Source organism: Neomonachus schauinslandi, chromosome 9 (genome assembly GCF_002201575.2).
Source record: "Neomonachus schauinslandi chromosome 9, ASM220157v2, whole genome shotgun sequence".
Classification (NCBI taxonomy): Eukaryota; Metazoa; Chordata; class Mammalia; order Carnivora; family Phocidae; genus Neomonachus; species Neomonachus schauinslandi.
The window spans coordinates 96,537,595-96,556,821 of NC_058411.1; the positions used below are offsets into that span (position 1 = coordinate 96,537,595).

Genomic DNA, 19,227 nt, shown 5'->3' on the forward strand with positions numbered 1-19,227 from the left:
TTTATCATTCAGCTTGATTTTTTTCATATACCTCATTGTCTTCTTATCCAAAGTTACGAATGTTTTATCCTAAGTCTTTTGGCAAAGAATTATAGATGTGCCCTTGGATTCCAAACCCTACCTCTACCTTCTCTTCATTAAGAACAACTCTTTCTGGGGCGCCTGGGTGGCTCAGTTGGTTAAGCGACTGCCTTCGGCTCAGGTCATGATCCTGGAGTCCCGGGATCGAGTCCCGCATCAGGCTCCCTGCTCAGCAGGGAGTCTGCTTCTCCCTCTGACCCTCCCCCCTCTCATGTGCTCTCTCTCTCTCAAATAAATAAATAAAATCTTTAAAAAAAAAAAAAGAAAAGAAAAGAACAACTCTTTCTTATTTAGTGGATGTTTATATGGGATTTTATTTAAAGATAAAATTGGAAAAGAAAAAAGAATACGAGTGAGACACTTAACAACTATAACCATGGACCCTCAGCATTGGTCACAGAAAGAACACTCTATCTAAGGAAACCAGAGTTTAGAGAACTTGAATACACTTGCAGAAAAAGTTAACCATAGTAATGAATTGATCCATCCACTTCCCTCCAGTATATTTAAATAAGAATGATGAGTAGATTACTTCATGCATAACCAGTCTACCATTAAAACCAGATACTTGCTCCTATTAAGGCCCTTAGAATATCTGTAAAGGGTAAATGTTAATGAAACCTGATTTTCAAGAATGTATAGACTCCCTTGGGATGCTCATACAGACAGTCTGATTGTTGCAGCTCATCTGTGGTAGGATCAGTGGTTCCTTGAACCTTAGTATCTGCTGTCACTTTATCAAAGTTTTTTTTTTTTTCAATGTGTCTGACACCTTTTATCTCACTCTGAAGGCAGTGACGCACCTGTGCTTATTGGTCCCAGTACATTCATCCTTCTGCTCTGCATACCCAAGATATTTTCTACCCTGACTCTCCCCAGCCATTTGTTGTCAAGACTCTTGTCACTACCTGGACTGTCTGGACAGCAGTGGTGCCAGAACTTATTCCTGTACAGCTTTCCTTCCCACTGTTTATTAAAGCTAGAATACGAGTCATTTGTTTTTAAAAACATTTTGTTTAATATCAGAGGTACCTACTCTCAGATCTAAGTCATCAAAATGAGAAATACCTCTGTGTTTGAAAAAAGTTGTAAACTCCACCATGCCTGGGTGGATTTTATTCATTCACTTGCAAGATTTTACTTTGTAGTGGTTCCATGTAAGTAGCTAGGACAGAAAAGCTGAGTCTGAGAAGATGTAACAGCTAAGCTCATCCAACTGCCTGATAACTTTCTGGTCACTGTTAATGGGTACTGACTTTTTTGTGCAGTTCTGGAAAGCTCTATATAAGGAGCCATTGACTGATTAGAGTTTGAACAGAATTTAAAATACACTGACTGTAACTTCAGTTAGGGGCTGCTTTCATATTCATAAAAGCCTACCTTCCTCCCATCCTCAGACTCTGGGCTTCAAAGCCCAGAGCTTTTATTTTATGTCTTTAATGTAAAAGCCTTGGGATTCATTCAAGATCCTTCTTGAAAGGCACTCTGATGGCTGTCTGTCAAAGAGGATTTAGAACCCTTCATGCAGCCCACATACCTCTGCCTTGCTATGGCAGCACCTTTATTGTTTAGTATGACCACTGTCTTCTCTGGGCATTACCTCCAGCAGTTTTGAGTTATTTGAGTAACCTGTTTACATCTGAGAGCCTTTTCATCCCTACAAGGTTCTACCCAGCAGTCCCTGGGCCCAGCAGTTTCTATAAAGAGGTACATTTTGTTTACATGACTACTTTGGGCATTCTCTGCACTCTTTTTCCTCACCTTCTGGTTTGGGATAGTGCTTCAAGACTGTATCTGGCTATCCACAACCTGTCATCCCTGGACAAGTGGCTTTTTCAGGAGGGCAACCAGCAGTGTATTCTGGAGAAGAGCAAGAGGAGTGGCTTCCCTTCTGAGCCTCAGATTTTGCCAGAGCACTTTTTGTGCCTTGGTGCTTCACATACCAAATTCTATTTGATCCCTGCCATTGCCAATTTAAGTCTTTCCATTATGACAACTATAATGTCAACATTACAATTTTACTAATCTTCAATAGATTTTACATATTACTTTGAAGTTTCTACTCTCACCTTTACTAACGATTAGATTAGTGGTCAGACATTTCCTCCTCAAAGTTTCACATGTCCGCTCAATCAGCTTACTTCCCTTCCAGTAATAATTTAGGGACAATAGAACTATTAGGATTTTAGTTTCCTGGTCTCTTAGTAAGTTTGAAGATAAATGAGCTAAGACAGTGGTTCCCAAATCTGGCTGGTCCCAGAATCACCTGAGGCTTTTCCTTTTCCCAAATTTCCAGACCCTACCCTTAGGAGATTTTAATTTAGTTGCAGTGATACAGTAATACATAGTAGTGTTAGCATAGTCATTGATAATACTCCTTACTAAATCTTCACTGAAATGAATAAAAATAGTATTAATCCACAAGGACAGATGGGAGAAAAGATTGTAATATCCAAATCAGAGAGCAAAATATGTATGTAAGATGGAAAGCAGAGTAATGGTAATTGACTTATTTAGACAGAAGAAATTAAGTGGGGCAGGGAGGAATACCAACAGGAAGCAGATCATTTTGTCTCACAAAACTCCTAGCCCCCAAAAGGCCCTATTCTTTGGAGGTGCTAATACTGGAGAAGGCATTACCTGAAAACAGGAAGATTAACCAAAGGTCTGTCTGCTATGAAAAAATTGGATCCCTCATCAAAATATCATCAGACTTCTAGACAAATAATGCTGGATTCCAGGAGCTAGTAGGGCAGTGCCTTCAAAATTCTGAGGAAAAAATCATTTTTAACCTAGAATTCTATATCTACCCAAACCATTAATCAGAGGGTGAAGATAAAATAAAGATATTTTGGATATGCAAAGACTTTAAAATTTTACCTCCTACGTACATGTTCTCAGAAAGCTTCTGGAACGTATGCTTTAGCCAAATAAGGACATAATCAATAAAGACAAAGGCATATGATCCAAGAAACAAAGAATCTAACACAAGAGAGCATCAAAAGGAAATCTCATGACAAGATCTAGTAGGCCTAGAAAATCAATGTGCCTACACATTGAAGATAGAAGATGGTGGGGCACCTGGGTGACTCAGTTGGTTAAGCTTATGACTTCAGCTCAGGTTGTGATCTCAGGGTCCTGGGATCAAGTTCCCCACTGAGTGGGGAGTCTGCTTCTCCCTCTGCCCTTCCTCCTGCTTGTGCTCTCTTTGTCTCTCTCTAAAATAAATAAAATCTTTTTAAAAAAATAGAAGTTGGTTAGCTGCAGAAGAAAGAAAGGGATTTTTCCCAATTTTCTTTCCAGGGTAAGAAAATGGAATTAATAGATGAAATGATGGTATGTTTGAGATTTGGGGGTAGGGGGGGAATGTTGATAGGCATTTGTTAGATCTATTGAAGCATGGGTCAGGGGGACAAAATTAGCATTACTAGCAAATGAAAAGCAAGGCAACTATTAACTTCAGGAAAAACAAACAGTCATACAAGCAAGGAAACAATGTAAAATTCTTGACTTGCAAGTATGTCCCCATAGTTATTATAACAAATATTTATCTAGTCATAATAATGTAAGAAGTGACTATGCAGTTAGCCAAAAATTGAGCTTTATTTTTTTTTTTAAAGATTTTATTTATTTGACAGAGACACAGCGAGAGAAGGAACACAAGCAGGGGGAGTGGGAGAGGGAGAAGCAGGCTTCCCGCTGAGCAGGGAGCCCGATGTGGGGCTCGATCCCAGGACCCCAGGATCATGACCTTAGCTGAAGGCAGACACTTAACAACTGAACCACCCAGGCACCCCAAAATTTGAGCTTTAGATACATTGAGAAGATGGTATTTTAAGAGAGCCAAGTCCTCAATTACATACCCAAAGTCAGTAATAGAATTACTGTAATTGAAATGTAGGAAAGACAGTCACTTTTCATGTCCTGCAGGTAATGTCTGCTCACCTGTACATCAGGCCTTCTGGCTACTTAATACATTTGCCATGGGCTGCTCACACACACCAGAAGGTATTAAAAGACAACACTAGCATCTGCCTTTTTTGGATCAAAGCTCACTTCACATTTTCTAGAGCTTATTCTCTTGGTTCTTATAGCCCTGAGTGTTCTTTGTCTGACTGACCGTAGAACTCTTGCACGATGTTGCCTAACTTGAGTTTTTGGCTCTGGTCCTCTCTAGCTATTCTGATCATGCCTGCTAAATCCTTGTGTGACACAGGGTCATAGTTAGCTAAGGGCAGTGTTTTTTATGAGATAAATGTGAACCTGTTTCAATTGGAAAACTTTCAAATCTCACTTTCTCCTCTTTGGATTTAACATGTTAATTTATACTCTCTTTTCAGTCTCTCCGGTCATTATATGAGACTGCTCCCTGCAGAGCAAAGGGACATGACACCTAATAAAAGAACTCTAATTATTAGTTAGAAGTGCACATTTACTTGTTAAGAAAATAATTCCTGATATTTCTACATAATGATGAACATGGCTTTTTATTTTACTACTTACCCTAATAATAAGTGTGTACCTTTCTTTCTTCATTGATCTTCCTCATAGTTGAAGAGCCTTTATGTCTTTTCCTAAATGCAGGGGCTGAGAAAATAAGAACTCTAAAATGAAATTTTATCATTGTGCATGAGTAACAGTCAATAGAATCAGCTGAGTTAACCATAATAAAGTCTTTTGTCTACTTTTTTTAAACTCAGAAGTGACTATAAATATGTATTGTAAATGCATGTTCAAATACATTTTACTTGGCTTAGAGGAAATACATAAAAAAAGAAGAATCCTGCTGTGTTGCATTCAGCTGGCCATTTCAAGAAAATCTAACAAAATTCACAACTTCTACAAAATATGGTTTTCATTATAGACTAACTTTTTTCCAGTTTTTTTCTTTAAAGATTTTAAGTAGTCTCTACACCCAGCATGGGACTTAAACTTATGACACCAAGATCAGGAGTCGTATGCTCCACCACTTGAACCAGCCAGGTGCCCCAAGATTTTATTTTATTTTATTTTTAAAGATTTTATTTATTTATTTGATAGCAAGAGAGGGAACACAAGCAGGGGGAGTGGGAGAGGGAGAAGCAGGCTTCCCGCCGAGCAGGGAGCCTGATGCAGGGCTCGATCCCAGGACCATGACCTGAGCCGAAGGCAGATGCCTAATGACTGAGCCACCCAGGCGCTCCCCCAAGATTTTATTTTAAAGCAATCTCCACACCCAGTGTGTGGCTTGAACCCACCACCCCGAGATCAAGAGTCCCATGCTCTACTGACTGAGCCAGCCAGGCACCCCTTCATTACAGACTAATTTTAAGTGATCCTTTTATATTACATTCATTAGGACATTTTTAATCAGTTCATAAAAATACATATAACAGCTTTTCACTTTTATGATACTACCAGAAACAAAAAACGAACCAGAAGCTGTCATGGGTTAGATATCTTGTGCTTAAAACTCATTTAAGGGGGCACCTGGGTAGCTCAGATGGTTAGGCGTCTGCCTTCGGCTCAGGTCATGATCTCCAGGTCCTGGGATTGAGCTGCAAGTCGGGGTCTGCTTCTGCCTCTACCCCTGCTCATGCTCTCTCTCTCTCTCTCTCTCTGTATCTTTCTGTCTCAGATGAATAAATAAAAGCTTTAAAAATAAATACATACATACATACTCATTTAAGGAAAAGATACCATGAATAATTTCCAAGTGGATTTTGATCCAGTGGGTCTCCAGTCCAATGGCTTTTCTTTCCCTTTATTTCACATAGAAAGACCCCCTACTCTTGAAAATGCCCACTTCAAAAATTCCATCTAGTTGTCTCTGCTATCTTATATACAAAGCAGTAGAGAAGGTTTTTATCACCCTTTTAATCACACCTCTAGCAGTAGAAAGAACCATTCAATCATCTCGTTCTACATATAAAAGTAGAAAAGCAAGGTAATATGCCAGCTACCTCTCTCCCTTGAGGAGTTGGCACATTTTTTATAGAGGAATGGCTGTGGGTATCTATTTTATCATTTTCTAAGCTGATAAAATTCTATAAAGCACAGATGTCTCTCTCCAGGTACATAAGAGAATGTCAGCATTCATATCAATCCAATGTACCATATCTTAGGACATTGAGGAGATTTGGTAGACCAACAACAACACTTGCCAAAATGTTTGAGTAAAGCAGTAAAAGAACTGCCTTTACCTTTAGATGTTGATGTAGATCAAAGCAAACCCTAGAAGACTACATCAGAAGCAGAATAAGAAGAAAACACCAAATACTCACTAAAAAACATAAGCTTGGAGGCTTATTTAATCTGAGGGTTTATGTAAGCACATCATTGTTGCCTCTGTGTAATGTTATTCAGTGTGGGAATGAAATTGCAGAGAGTGGTAATCCCCATAGAAAGAAAACATAAGAACAATTTTTTCAGTTTAAGACCTAAGAGTCCCTAATTCCTAACTTATAACGATAAAAATTATTTTTCCCTGTTTCAGAGAGGAACCTTAACCCCAAAGCAGCCTGCCTTAAGAGAAGGGAAGAAGAAAAAGTTTCTGCCGTATCGGCAGAGCCGCCAACCACACTGCCAGGAACCCATCCTGGGCTTAGTGAAACTACCAACCCTATGGGTCATATGTAAACATCAGCCAGGTAAGTATGGGAATGAAAAGGAAGTGCAAGGAAATTACCTGGTTCATCTTAAACTAAGCTAGAACTTTTGAATAGAATTCTCTGGTGGCAGTGGTCATGCTAAAGGTTACAGGTAATTTGAAATCCCAACAGTTTACCTTTCTGTTGTATAACCATACTTAGCCAATGTCCTTTAAAATCAAATTACTATTCAAAGTGTGATAGTATCTTATAATTTACAAAGAATTTTGGGTTCTCCTGCTCTGGATCATCATGTATATGCTCTCACATGAATACTACTCTGATCCAGGAAGAAAATAGTGCAATGACTAATCTGTCAAATAACTTTGCTACCACTCATAGTCCTCATTCTCAACCAGTTTTCTCTTAACCATCTACCTCTTCTTGTCATCAAATCTTTATTCACAATAGAGTTACTGCTTGCTTCCATTTGGATCAACAATGCATTTTCTCTCATAAGCATGTAAGCATATCAGTTACACCTTCTGTAATCTACTAATGAATGTAAAGGTATTACATCTGATAGAACCACAGTGCCCTTCTCTCTGGAATTTTACATGTTGAAAAACTGTTTTTATCTTTCCCTTAATGGATTAAACACAGGTCACTTCCTTACGATTTTTTGTTTAACAGTGTGACAAGGGTAATATGAGGTTGTTGCCCAAGCAGTTAATGTGAATCATCTTTTTTCTTAAAGATATACATTTACATGATCTATAACAACCTAAATTGTAGTTATTATTTAGGTGGCAGAAGTTAATATAGAATGTAATTAAATATTTTAACTAGCAGCATGGATTAGGAATACATCTGGGAACTTCATTTTTATAATCTGCCTGCAGCAGTGTGTAGTTCTTTTCCCAATTTCATCAGCATGTTAAAAGCAGTAAATAAAAGTGAATGAATGGGAGGTGTGGAGCACAAAAAAAATATCAAGTGCAATTTCATTTGGTCAGCTTTATAGCTATCTCATTCTGAGCTGAAAATCTGGAATTTGGTATTTTGTAAACTACAAACATAACTGCCCTTTTCCTGAAGAATTTGGTTCCTACCACCTCTGTATATATCATTCCTAAGATCAAACTAGACCAAAACTGAAGAGTTAGTTTGGGGACAAAAGGAAGAAGGGTTCATGTGATTAAGTGTCCGTTATACTTGTCACACTAGCACACTGGAGAAAACTAACCCACCTCCCCCACAAAACAATACCCAGCAACCTAACAGATTATGCAAGTCAAAGAGACTTCAGGCAAGAGTTAACTTACAGTTCCTTTAAAACTCATATCACTGTTTCATATTTTGTGGAAAATATAGAATATCATGAAAAGATAGATATTTTTGTGCAAAAATAGACTTTAACGTTTTAAAATAAAAACATGCCATTGTTTTTCAATGTTTCTAAATTGGCAACTCATTTTAAAGAAGAGTGATGAGGTAACTTGTTATGCCACTATGTTTCATAGCCACCGGGGCTATGAAGAGAGCACTTGATGTTGAGTTGTCACATTTATCACAGAGCCTCTGTCTTTCTTTAGTTGTACCCATTTCCTCTTACTCTCTTCCTGGTCTCTCTCCCTACCTCACATCTCTCTCCCTCCCCTGTTTACTTCCTGTTCTTTTACTGCTTCTATATCTAATACTGCTTTTATGTCTCTACCCTTATCTCAAGAATGAGGAAATTCCACCACTTAAGTTAAAATTAAACCTGGGCATTCTCACCTATCAAAAAGAGATGAAGAATCCTTTTAAAAAAAAAAAGTTTCAGGGTTATAAGAAATGTAGCAAATTTACTTGGTTCCATAAAATTTTATAGGTTAAGTGTTTATTATCTTAACATATGTTTTAATGGTTGCTAATTTCAAAAAGGTGGTTGTCTGGTTTCACCTTATAACTTTCGGTTCTTTATAGAACCGAATAACAGATTAAAAACCAGCAAAAGACTGGGCAGCAGGAAAATGACTGCTAGAACCAAAATGGCTGATAAAGGATCACAGAATGACTGACTATAAAAGCACAGAATTTGCCACCACATGATACAAGGCCAGGTAGCTTTGAATATCTGTTATCCATTTCTAAGAGCATAACTCTATTATAAAACAATACTGTGGTTATTGTTTAATAAAGAAGTGAAAGGTATGATTTTCGTAAAATTACTTTCATCAAAAGTGGCTAAAATGGAAAATTTCAGTGTTTACTACTATGTAAATTGAGACTGTTAAGTGTATAAAATTTGTACTAATACCAGTAAAGTTTAATCATTCATTCATTCATTGAACAAACATTTATTGAGGACCTTCTGTGAACCAGGAGCAGGAACCATTGTGAAAACAAATACCAGGGGTGCCTGGGTAGCTCAGTCATTAAGCGTCTGCCTTGGGATCAGGTCATGGTCCCAGGGTCCTGGGATCGAGCCCCGCATCGGGCTCCTTGCTCCGCGGGAAGCCTGCTTCTCCCTCTTCCACTCCCCCTGCTTGTGTTCCCTCTCTCGCTGTCTCTCTCTGTCAGATAAATAAATAAAATTGTAAAAAAAAAAAAAAGAAAACAAAACAAATACCAAATGGTCCTGCCTTCAGAAACTTTCAGTTTAGAGAAGGTGTAAACTATTAAGACAATATGGTAGACTGGATGTATCAGGAGGTGAATGCTTTACCATTGTCTCTCCATTGAAAAATGGATGAGTGGAACCTCAGAGCTCAGGTATTGGCAACTTGAATGTTGCCAAAATAGAAGTTTGCATAATTGCCCCAGCTGTTGTATAATCCTATATCTTGTGATTTCTATGATCACATGATCTCCTTTACAAATCTTACCACACTATTTCAATTACACCTTAAAAGAAATTCTGAAGCTCTTTTATAAGTCATTTAGCAGACTGCTAATTTAGTATAAACCTGGGTATAAATGAGGAATATCAGTATCAACTTGTTTTTTTCTGGGGAGGTATTTATTTTTAATGATGATGTCCTAACTGGTTCTGTTCTTTCCCTTGGCTCTCCTGCCACAGTTCCAGAGTTATCAGTAGGCTAGATAGAAGGTGACCTCTCCTCATAAGGACTTGGACAACTCAGATTATCTGAAGACACAAACCTGCTAGGAGGGAGAAGAAAAAACAAAACACTTGAAGCAAGAAACTCAAATGTAATCCTACGATCAAAGCAACTGGTCAACACTTCCATCAGAAGTGAAGATAGGAAGCTCATCAGATAGAACGTCAGCCCATGAAATGTTTGCAGCATAACACTTTGTTGCAAGCAGTGTGTCGCTTCTGCACAATCAGAGACTGTCTCGATCTCTCCACTCATCGTGGAAGTTGCCTTGTGCCTAAACTGAATTGACAAATGCATTGTAACTACAAATTTTATTTATTGTTATGGAACTGTAAGGTCTACATATAAAGAGGAAAAGTTAATGTGGAAAGCTGATCTAAACTCAGCTGATGCCAGCATTCGTTAAAGCTGTTCACGTGCAGAACAAAGCAGTGACAACCATTGGCCCTTAGCATTCCCGGCATACCTATTAGTGTCTTAAAAAGGAAGGGAAAGTCTTTTGTTTGCCCTCTCCTATCCTTTTGCCATATGAATAGTGTTTTCCATGAAATAGGAAAATATTACTTGGTATAGCATTTCTTTCGCTCTCATTTTTTCATTCATTTTTATTTTCTCTTTGTGGGTGTTATATTTGGTCTCTGAATCTGAATAGTTTATGGTCACAATCCAGAATCCTCATGTAGTCCTATGTGCTTTGCATATTTACCTTACAAAGATCAACAGAGACCATCTGTGACCATAGCCTAGCTAAGATTTTAAGGGGGAAATTTTGTCCCCTAGATTTTCCCCAAAATAAACATTGCTTTATTTCTAATAATAACCAAGACTTTTCAAGCTTCTAGATTTCATAGTAAAGCTTGTAATAGCAAGAGTATAAATTACAAGGGAAGAATCTACTTCTTAGAAATTGCTTTGTTTTCCAAGCAGTAAGTACTACATATAGTACTTGTAAAGTGTTAGCTGTAAAGTAAGCACAAAAATGGATTTAAAATACAAAGAAGATTTTCAGGCTGTGATTATGGTGACCATAACAAAACCCAGTAGTCACCAAGGCAGGTATGTGATAAATGACCACACCACTCTGAGGCTAATTACCAAACGGAATACAAGAGCAATGGTCACCCGTGTTTCCTTATCCTCGCCTTTATTTCTCTGTCACTTGGATGGCTGGTCAATGGGGAGGAATTCAGTGGGTGATTTAATCAACCACAAACCATGTGCCCCCGTCCCAAGAAGATGAGCCAGATTAGCCGTAAACTAGTGCTTGTCAGTCCATCTTAGCACCGTACATTAAGGCACCCCTCTGTTTCTAATCCTTCAGAGTTGTTTTTTAAGATACCATAATCACTTTGAACTTCCATGAAATCTGTCTTCCACCACAACAGCCCTGGGAGAGAAAAACATGCTAAACAAGGTTGTCTTGGCTTAATAATTCCTTATGGCCAGTATCAACAAAGGCAGTCAGCACACAGAAGAAAGGACCCAAATCACTCTGTAACTTTAAAGATTTCTGTTAATTTGAAAGAACAAAAACAGTTACGACAGGACTTTCAGATCCTCCAATCAGGATGATTCCTAACGAATCTGTCTTTTGTGAACTTAGTGGACTTTTTGGTTACTTTAATTTGCATATATTCTCCAATTACATCAGACTCTATCTGTGGCCTTGTTCTTCATTTCAGTGTTAATCAGCTAAACAGAAGTTGTTGCTTATGATGTGTGAGTGAGCATACGCCACTGCCTGGCCTTTTTTTCTTCAGAGCTTGTTGTCTTTTTCGCTATATTAGACTTTGCAGTATGCCCAGAAGCTTTCCTTCATAAAATAGAAAGAAAAAACATTTGGCTTATTTTTCACTGTAGCTAGTCTTTTATACAATAATCTTGTAAGAAAATTTCTTGAATTCTAAATATTACTCTTTCTAGATTTTTGAAATCGAAAAGTTTTCAGTAAAAAGTTTCTTACTTTATTTTATTATATTAGGTAGTAAAAATGTAGGGTTATTTACCATAACCTGTTCATTAATATCAGAAATTTACAATAGCATTTTAAGACCATAGTAGGATTCTAGCATACCGTGTAGTACCTATGGAGTATTGTAAGAGCTAATTGTCCGAGATGAATTGCTTCTCATCTTGTTCTCCAGTTTCCATTGTTGGTTTATTGCAGATTTGTATCCTGTGTCAAATTCAAGGTATTATTGATAAACCTTTCAACCAGCAGCAAGAAGTTCAAAATTTTTTCTGTCACTGTAACAGAAAACACAATATGTATATAACATTTATGTAGCAATAAATGTGCCATCTTTTTTTTTAACATAGTAAACTAGTGAGTTTTTTACATTCCTCTCTTAAAGAATAATGCATTTTGTTCTCTTCTCCATCTCATTCCTCCCACACTGCTTTTCTTTTTTTCCTCCAGCTTTATAGAGATATAATTGACATTATAACATTGTGTAAGTTTAAGGTGGACGATACTATGATTTGAGATCTGTATATATTGCAAAATGACTACCATAGTAAGGTTAGTTAACATACCTAGCGCCTCACATAATTGCTTTTTTGTGTGTGTGGTGAGAATTTTTAAGGCTTACAGTGCTTTTCATAATCTGCATTATCTATATTGTCTGGGAAGCCCGTCAGGACAGAATGAGGCTTGTGGAACTAAGTTGGTAATCTACTTTGTAGTTGCCCTGGCTTGTGTATTTCTCCCCTTGCCCTCTCTACGGATAGTGGCCTTTCAGCCTTTTTCTGAAGGTTGACCAAACAGTGATTAGTAGTTAAAATCTGCTCTCTTGCAGATCGAGAGAAAAGCGAAGATGGAAAAACACTCAAACGAAGTTTTCAAATTAACATTTTTCAAAATTCTTCACGTTTTATATTCCTTTTCTTACAAAAAGCCTCTGTCGTAAGTAGAGACCGGTATTATTTACTGTTTTCAGATGAAAATTTCTGTTTTCATCTAGGTTTTCACACACAATGCCACCCACCCATCACCACCAAAAATATGTATAGAGACTATCCATGAGGACTTAATGCCAAGGAAGAACCTGAGACAAACTGTAGACAAACTTTTTTGGACAAACTTTCGGTAATGTAGGGCCTGTGTGTAAGATACCCATGGTTGTGATCATACCCTCTTGGGATCCTGGCAAATTGCTTCTCTTGGTTAATTGTAAAGACCACTGTTCACACTGGAGGCCCAACAGATCATTTTACTAATTGTGGGATATGGTGAAAGCAATTAAACATTGTACTTTGATTTCTCTTTATACAAAACAGTAAACTAAATAAAAAGCTCTAAGAAGAAAATACAGAATGTTAGAGCTGAAATGACGTCTAGACACCATCTCATCAACTGCCTCATTAATAGATTCTAGAAACTGAGGCCCAGAGAGGTTGTATGTCTCCCAAGAGCACATGATCAGTAACAGATCAAGACATTTAAAACTTCGACAAAATCTCCCTGCCTTTCTTTTCTTTTCTCTCTTTATCGATGTTTAGGCCAATTTTATTCAGTGGCTTTGTTTTTGCTTCCTCTACCACATTTTTTTCTCTCTTGTTTTTCCTCTCCTCTGGTTCCTATATTTTTTTCTTCTATGGAAACTCAAAATTTGAATCACACCATGTGTACATGCGTGTGTACTGTTTGTGTGCATAAAGATTAAAGAGTATTAGCTTTGGCATCAAACAGTCCTCAGTTCAAATCCAAGCTCATCTAATTAGCTCCATTTCCCCACCTGAAAAAATGGAGATAGGTATTAGAATTGTGTAAGTATTGAAAGAAACAATGTATGGAAAGCTCTTACCACGGTTCCTTTCACATAAGTACTCAATAAATGATAAATATTTTTTAAATAAATAATAGCTTTCCTTAAAACCAGCTCCCAGGATGATTCCTCATTAGGCATCCTGTGAGAGGTAATGGTGGTCCAGTCAACCCCAAGAGATGTTGACCCATCTTTGCAGTGGTCTACATTCTTTTGGGGCAATCCAAAGAAACATTTATTTTCAGCACCCTCCTATGGCTACAATTTATGAGGACTATTTTTTAAGCCTTCACATTTTAAGAGCGAGCCAGTAGGCTTTGGCCGGTCACATTGTGCAAGTTGGCAGCTGTGTCAGTTTGGGTCCTCAGGAAGCAGATGCCAACATGGAGTTAGAGGAATTTGTTAGCGGTAGTACCAGCGGGAAACAAAACGAAAAGGAATCAGGCATAGTCAGGGAATGGCCTTACCATGATGCAGGTCTGACATCTGAAAGAAGAGAAGGAAAAAGGATTAGGAAGGAAGAGCCTCAGGCTGCCTCGAGAAAGTCCCGAGCAGTCCGATGGAGTCCACGAAGATTGCTCATTGAGGGTCTTGCGTTGTGCAGAGATGGTAAGGTAGGAATGTCCCTGTTGTGGCCAGCCATTTCCTGGGAGTCACCTGGGAAGACAGAGCTCAGGAACACAGCAGCAAAGGTGCTGCCCCTGGATGCTGACCACCAACTCCCCCGACAGGTTCTCCCTTGGGAGATGGAGATGGCCCACCACGGCTTCCACAGCACCTCACTGCTACTTCCTACAAACTGGCAAAACCCAGAGGGTTTGCAGAGCAGTCGCTGGGACCATAGCTCATCGCAACAGGCTGATCAGTATTTGAAAAACTGCCATTCCACATTCAAGTAAACCTACACGTGTTACTGAGAAGGATGAACCCCATTCCTCCATTATTGTGAGCTGTGATACAGACTGGTGAATTTCTTCAGGTTGCTGTGTCCAGTGTTCTGATGTTCAGGGGACATTGTGATAATCCCTGCCTACTGGATGGGCATCTTTGTAGCCACCTGGATTTGGAAGGCTACAGTGTGCCCTCAATCTTTTTGGGGTGTTCCCCTATAAGTACCCCCAGCCCCAGGAGCTCTTACTCTGCCCTATACTGGGCATGCATGTCCATGGGACTAGAAATAACCTTCCTGTCTTCTTTTTCTTTCCCTCTTAAATCAATTATTCCAGAAGGCAACCCGAAAGGGTTTTTCTGTTCCCTGTGGCCTAGACCGCCAGGCTTTTTTTTTTTTTTAAGATAATTTACTCAGTTATTTGAGAGAGCATGAGCAGGGGGGAGGAACAGACTCCCTGCTGAGTAGGGAGCCCGACGTGGGGCTCGATCCCAGGACCCCAAGATCATGACCCGAGCCAAAGGCAGACACACTCAACCAACTTAGCCACCTAGGGACCCCCTAGACCTCCAGTCTTTTCCAAAAACTGATACGGGGTACTGCTGCATGCTGCCAGGTTCTCCTTTCTCACTACTGAGGGTCGATGCTCCACTAGACAGAGTCCTTGCTAAAGTCTCCAGGCTCTCTCAGCCTTTTATCCTTAGGCACTGTAAACACAATGCCCCAGGCCTCCAAGCCTGTGAAAACATTTGCAACCTGAAAAAAATATTATGGAGCTAAAAGATAAAAAACTGCAAAAAATGGGGGCACCTGGGTGTCGCAGTCCATTAAGCATCCAACTCTTGATTTTGGCTTAGGGTTGTGGTCTCAGGGTCCTGAGATGGAGCCTGGTGTTGGGCTCCACACTCAGCGGGAAGTCTGCTCGAGATTTGCTCTCTCCTCTCCCTCTGCCCCTCCCCTTACCCCCATGGCATGAGCTTGCTCGCTCTCTCAAAAAAAATTAAACTGCAAAAATGAAAGTAATTTTAAAAGTTATCTCAAAATTTCATAGCAAAGTAAAGTTACTTTTCAACGTGGGATTTGAGCTCACTTTAATGTATTTGTTTGGGGGGGGTGGTTTATAAGATTTTATTTTTAAGCAATCTCTACACCCAACTTGGGGCTCAAACTCACAACCCTGAGATCAAGAGTCACATGCTCTACCAGCTGAGCCAGGCAGGCACCCCTTAACATATTTGATACGATAGAGACTAGGATTTCAAAGGTCATAAAACCATTTTGGGTTTCTTCAATTCCAGTCTCTTTCAGTTACCACTTTTTCTTCTGTTTCTTGATTATCTCCTTGGGAAGAAACAGAACACTTGTCTTCCCCCAGGACCTCCAGGGACAGCACAGATTTTTTTTAGAAGCTCTAAACAGACCCCTTTTCCCCTGCTCCCAGGCAGGATCCCTAGGGACCCTATGAGTTTTTGGGGTTTTTTTGTTTGTTTGTTTGTTTTTGCTTTCTCCCATTTCCCTGGCCTTCAACAGCCCTTTTTTTTCTTCAAGCCCGACTCTCTTCTCGACCGTTGGTCCTTGATGGGCCAAGGTGGCAGCCCCGTGTTGGGAGCAGTCTGTGGCAGGGCCTCTGGACCACCTTGACCTGAAATATGACCCAGTCATTTGCCATGATGGTTTTTCTCCATCTTCTGAGTGCTCCCAGTGACCACCCTCGCAGCTCGGAGAAATTGGATGGTGTCTCAAAGCACAGTAACGAAGCTCCAACCTCTGCCTTGTAGGGCCTCGGGCATTCGAAAGCCCTGCCCCATGGGGGCCACCTCACACTCAAAGGTGCAGGCTAGAGGATCCTCTTTCCTGACACCTCCATCCCGTCAGACTGGGGCACCACACCTACTCATTGCAGGCCTCCCCCAGGCCATTCCACCTCATCCTCATTAAAGCCTGTGCTGAAAGGGGCAGAGTTGTTTTTCAGATTCTCAGCAGTGAGTTATTGATCAACGCTGATAGTGTGAGGAGCTTGATCTCACCCCGGGCTGGCAGAGATTAATTAGCTTGATTCCCAAGCATAATTCCTAATTAGGCATAGGAAGAAAAGAAAGAAAACACAAAGGAACTATTCTTTCCCGAGAACCACTGACCTTCTTCCTGTCCAGGGCTGGAGGGGGAGGAGCGGGAAACCGAGGAAGAAGCAGGTAAACATGTCCTAGCAGCTGAGGGCGTCCTGCCTAGTCCAAACCTGGGGCGACCAGCTCCCCAGTACAAACAATGCTGAGGAGGGGCTGCCTTCCTGCAAGGATCTCCTATGAAAATGCGTGTTTAATTTTTTTGCTTTGCTCCCTCCCTAATGATGCACAGGAAGGCACAATTAAGCAGGAGGCTTTGAAGTATCTGCTCTAGGCTTGCTCATCCACTGGGGGCTGAGGATGCCAGCAGAGGAGAACTCAGCTCCATTGGGCTGGGGGAGAAAGGTTGGATGGGGAAAGGGGTATTCGCCCTGAGACCGGGGTAGAGATAGCAAAAGAACCATTTCCTGCAGCTGGGAAGCAGGAGACCTCTTGCTCTATTACTGGCATTTTCTAGAACTTTCCAGCCAGGACTGACAGCCCAAATGGCTCTTCACTGGTAGTGGGGAGGGCTATGTGAGATAGGAGGGACCTACGACTTAGCACCCCTGAGATCTGACTAAACCACCATTCAGAGCTTCAATTCCCTCTGCTGTAAGATGGGGATAAATAATAATCACAGTAGCTCACATGATTATGAGAATTCACTGAGGAATTCAGAGGTGCATGGAACACAGGAGGCACCTCCAAACCCCCCTAATGAAAGCAAGCCCAGGGCGCAGCAAATCAAAAAAGGATGACTTGCACACCTCTTCTTTCCCCACTGGCACACTTTTTTTTTTTTAAGATTTTTATTTATTCATTTGAGACACAGAGATACAGAGAGAGAGAGAGCATGAGGAGGGGGAGAGGCAGAGGGAGAGGGAGAAGCAGGCTCCCTGCTGAGCCAGGAGCCTGATGTGGGGCTTGATCCCAGGACCCTGGGATCATGACCTGAGCCAAAGGCAGACGCTTGACCATCTGGGCCACCCAGGCGCCCCCCGACTGGCACACATTTAATAGGCCTGATGGTGTGCCAGGCACCCACTGCCCCGCCCCCCCATTGCTGAGATCACAGCGGGAAGACCGACAAACGGGGTTGCCAACGGTGTGGCCAGGCAGAGATAGTAGACTCAGTAGAGAGAGACAAGGACCCTGGCCAGGGGTGACTGCCACGGTGGGGACGCAAAGAAGCCACGCCACAACCTGATTTTGACCAGGAAAGGAGGAGAGAGTTCAAGGGCAAGCTGGTGAGGAGCTCGGGAGGGTTAGCAGCAGAGCGGGGATGGAGAGGATGCCCTGCCCCCTCCCCACCCCAACCACCGCACGTCCACACCAAAATGTGGCCTCCATCAACCCCTTCAAGTCTCCCCACTCAACGTGTGACCTTTGTCTGGATCCTGATCCAAACCGACCAACTAGGAGGTACAGCTATGAGACACTTGAGGAAATCTGAACACGGGGTGGACACTTGATGCTATTAAAATAATAGTTTATACTTTTAGAAGTGATATTGTGGTTGTTTTTCTAAAAGTCCTTGCCTTTTAGAGATACACAGTGAAGTGTTTACAGAGGAAAGGATATGGTGCCTGGAATTAGCCCCAGTGTGGTCCAGTGGTGGGGAGAAGGGGTAGGGTGGAGGGAGGAGGTTCGGATGAAACAAGGCTGGCTTGAGTTGACAGTTGTTATGTGGGGTTTCATTATGCTCTTTGCTTTTGTGATGTTTGAAATTTTTCATAATAAAAAGTTGAAAGAAAGGAGAAAGGCTGGAAGGCTGGAAGGCAGGAAGGGAGGGAGAAGGGGAGTAAAGGAAAGAAGGAAAAAGATTTTGCTCAAGTGTCCCTTCTGACAGCTTCCCTGCTCCCCACATTGGCAGGGGGAGAGCAGACTGTTCTCTGCTCAGCCAGAGCAACGAGACTCACAGGGAGACAGGAGAGACATCCAGGGAGCAGCCCCAAGCTAGGAAGCCCCTCTGGGGACCAGCCTAGATCATGGAGAGACAGCAGGACAGGGTGACATGGAGGAGCATAGCTCAGGTGGTGCACGTGACATCGAGTGGTGAAGGGTCATGGGACCAGGAGGGAGGTATTAGAAGGGAGAAGATTAATAGCTGTCAAGGAGGAAGCAATGTGAGCCAACTTCCCTACCTAGGGAAGGGTGGCTGGGCCCTTGAGATTGGGTCCAGGAGAGGGTGATCCAGGATTAGAGTGATTTTTTGAAGGAGAAGGAGGGCCTATCGTACCTCCAGGTACCAACCAGGTGGTATTGGAGAGACATAGGCCACTCAGGGAAGTGTCTCTTCCCCCACCAGGCCTAGGTGCCAGACCTGCCACCACCAAGGGCAAAGCTTCTCCCACAAGCCTTCCTCACAAATGACAGGCCACCCCTGAGTCCTTGAGTGATGAAAGCATTCCCATTTCCCTAAGACTTCTCCAGAAGTTTCAGCAGGACTAAGAACCTGACTGCACTGACCCTCTCCCGGAGGAAGGGCTGTATCCTAGAGCAACCTGCACCGGGGGGGGGGGGGGGCGGGAATGTGCGTGTGGGGGGGTTGACATGTCCAGATTTGCCTAGGGAGGCTGGTAATGTAAAGCATCTGCCAACCAGTTTGGGGAAAAGTGGATTTTGCAACAACCTGGATGATGTTAAGTGCTTGAGGGGCCTGGGAAGACCAAATGTTTAATATTTGGGAAAGAAGCTGTCTAAACAAAG

General features: G+C 41.3%; 1 protein-coding gene across 4 annotated transcripts in view; it reads left to right on the forward strand.

Annotated features, from left to right (window-relative positions):
* TCF12 (transcription factor 12) overlaps nucleotides 1-13,617 on the forward strand; it is a 377,690-nt gene extending 364,073 nt beyond the window's left edge. For 2 of the 4 annotated variants that reach the window (XM_021693892.1, XM_021693887.2), the window contains 2 exons: nucleotides 6,557-6,710; nucleotides 9,715-12,097. In XM_021693892.1, coding sequence (XP_021549567.1) covers nucleotides 6,557-6,699 — 143 coding nt within the window. In that variant the 3' untranslated portion in view covers nucleotides 6,700-6,710; nucleotides 9,715-12,097. Of the gene's footprint in view, nucleotides 1-6,556; nucleotides 6,711-9,714 lie in introns of all 4 variants that reach the window. The other 2 variants (XM_021693891.2, XM_044917867.1) reach the window with 1 other exon arrangement.
* Nucleotides 13,618-19,227: the final 5,610 nt, after the last annotated feature.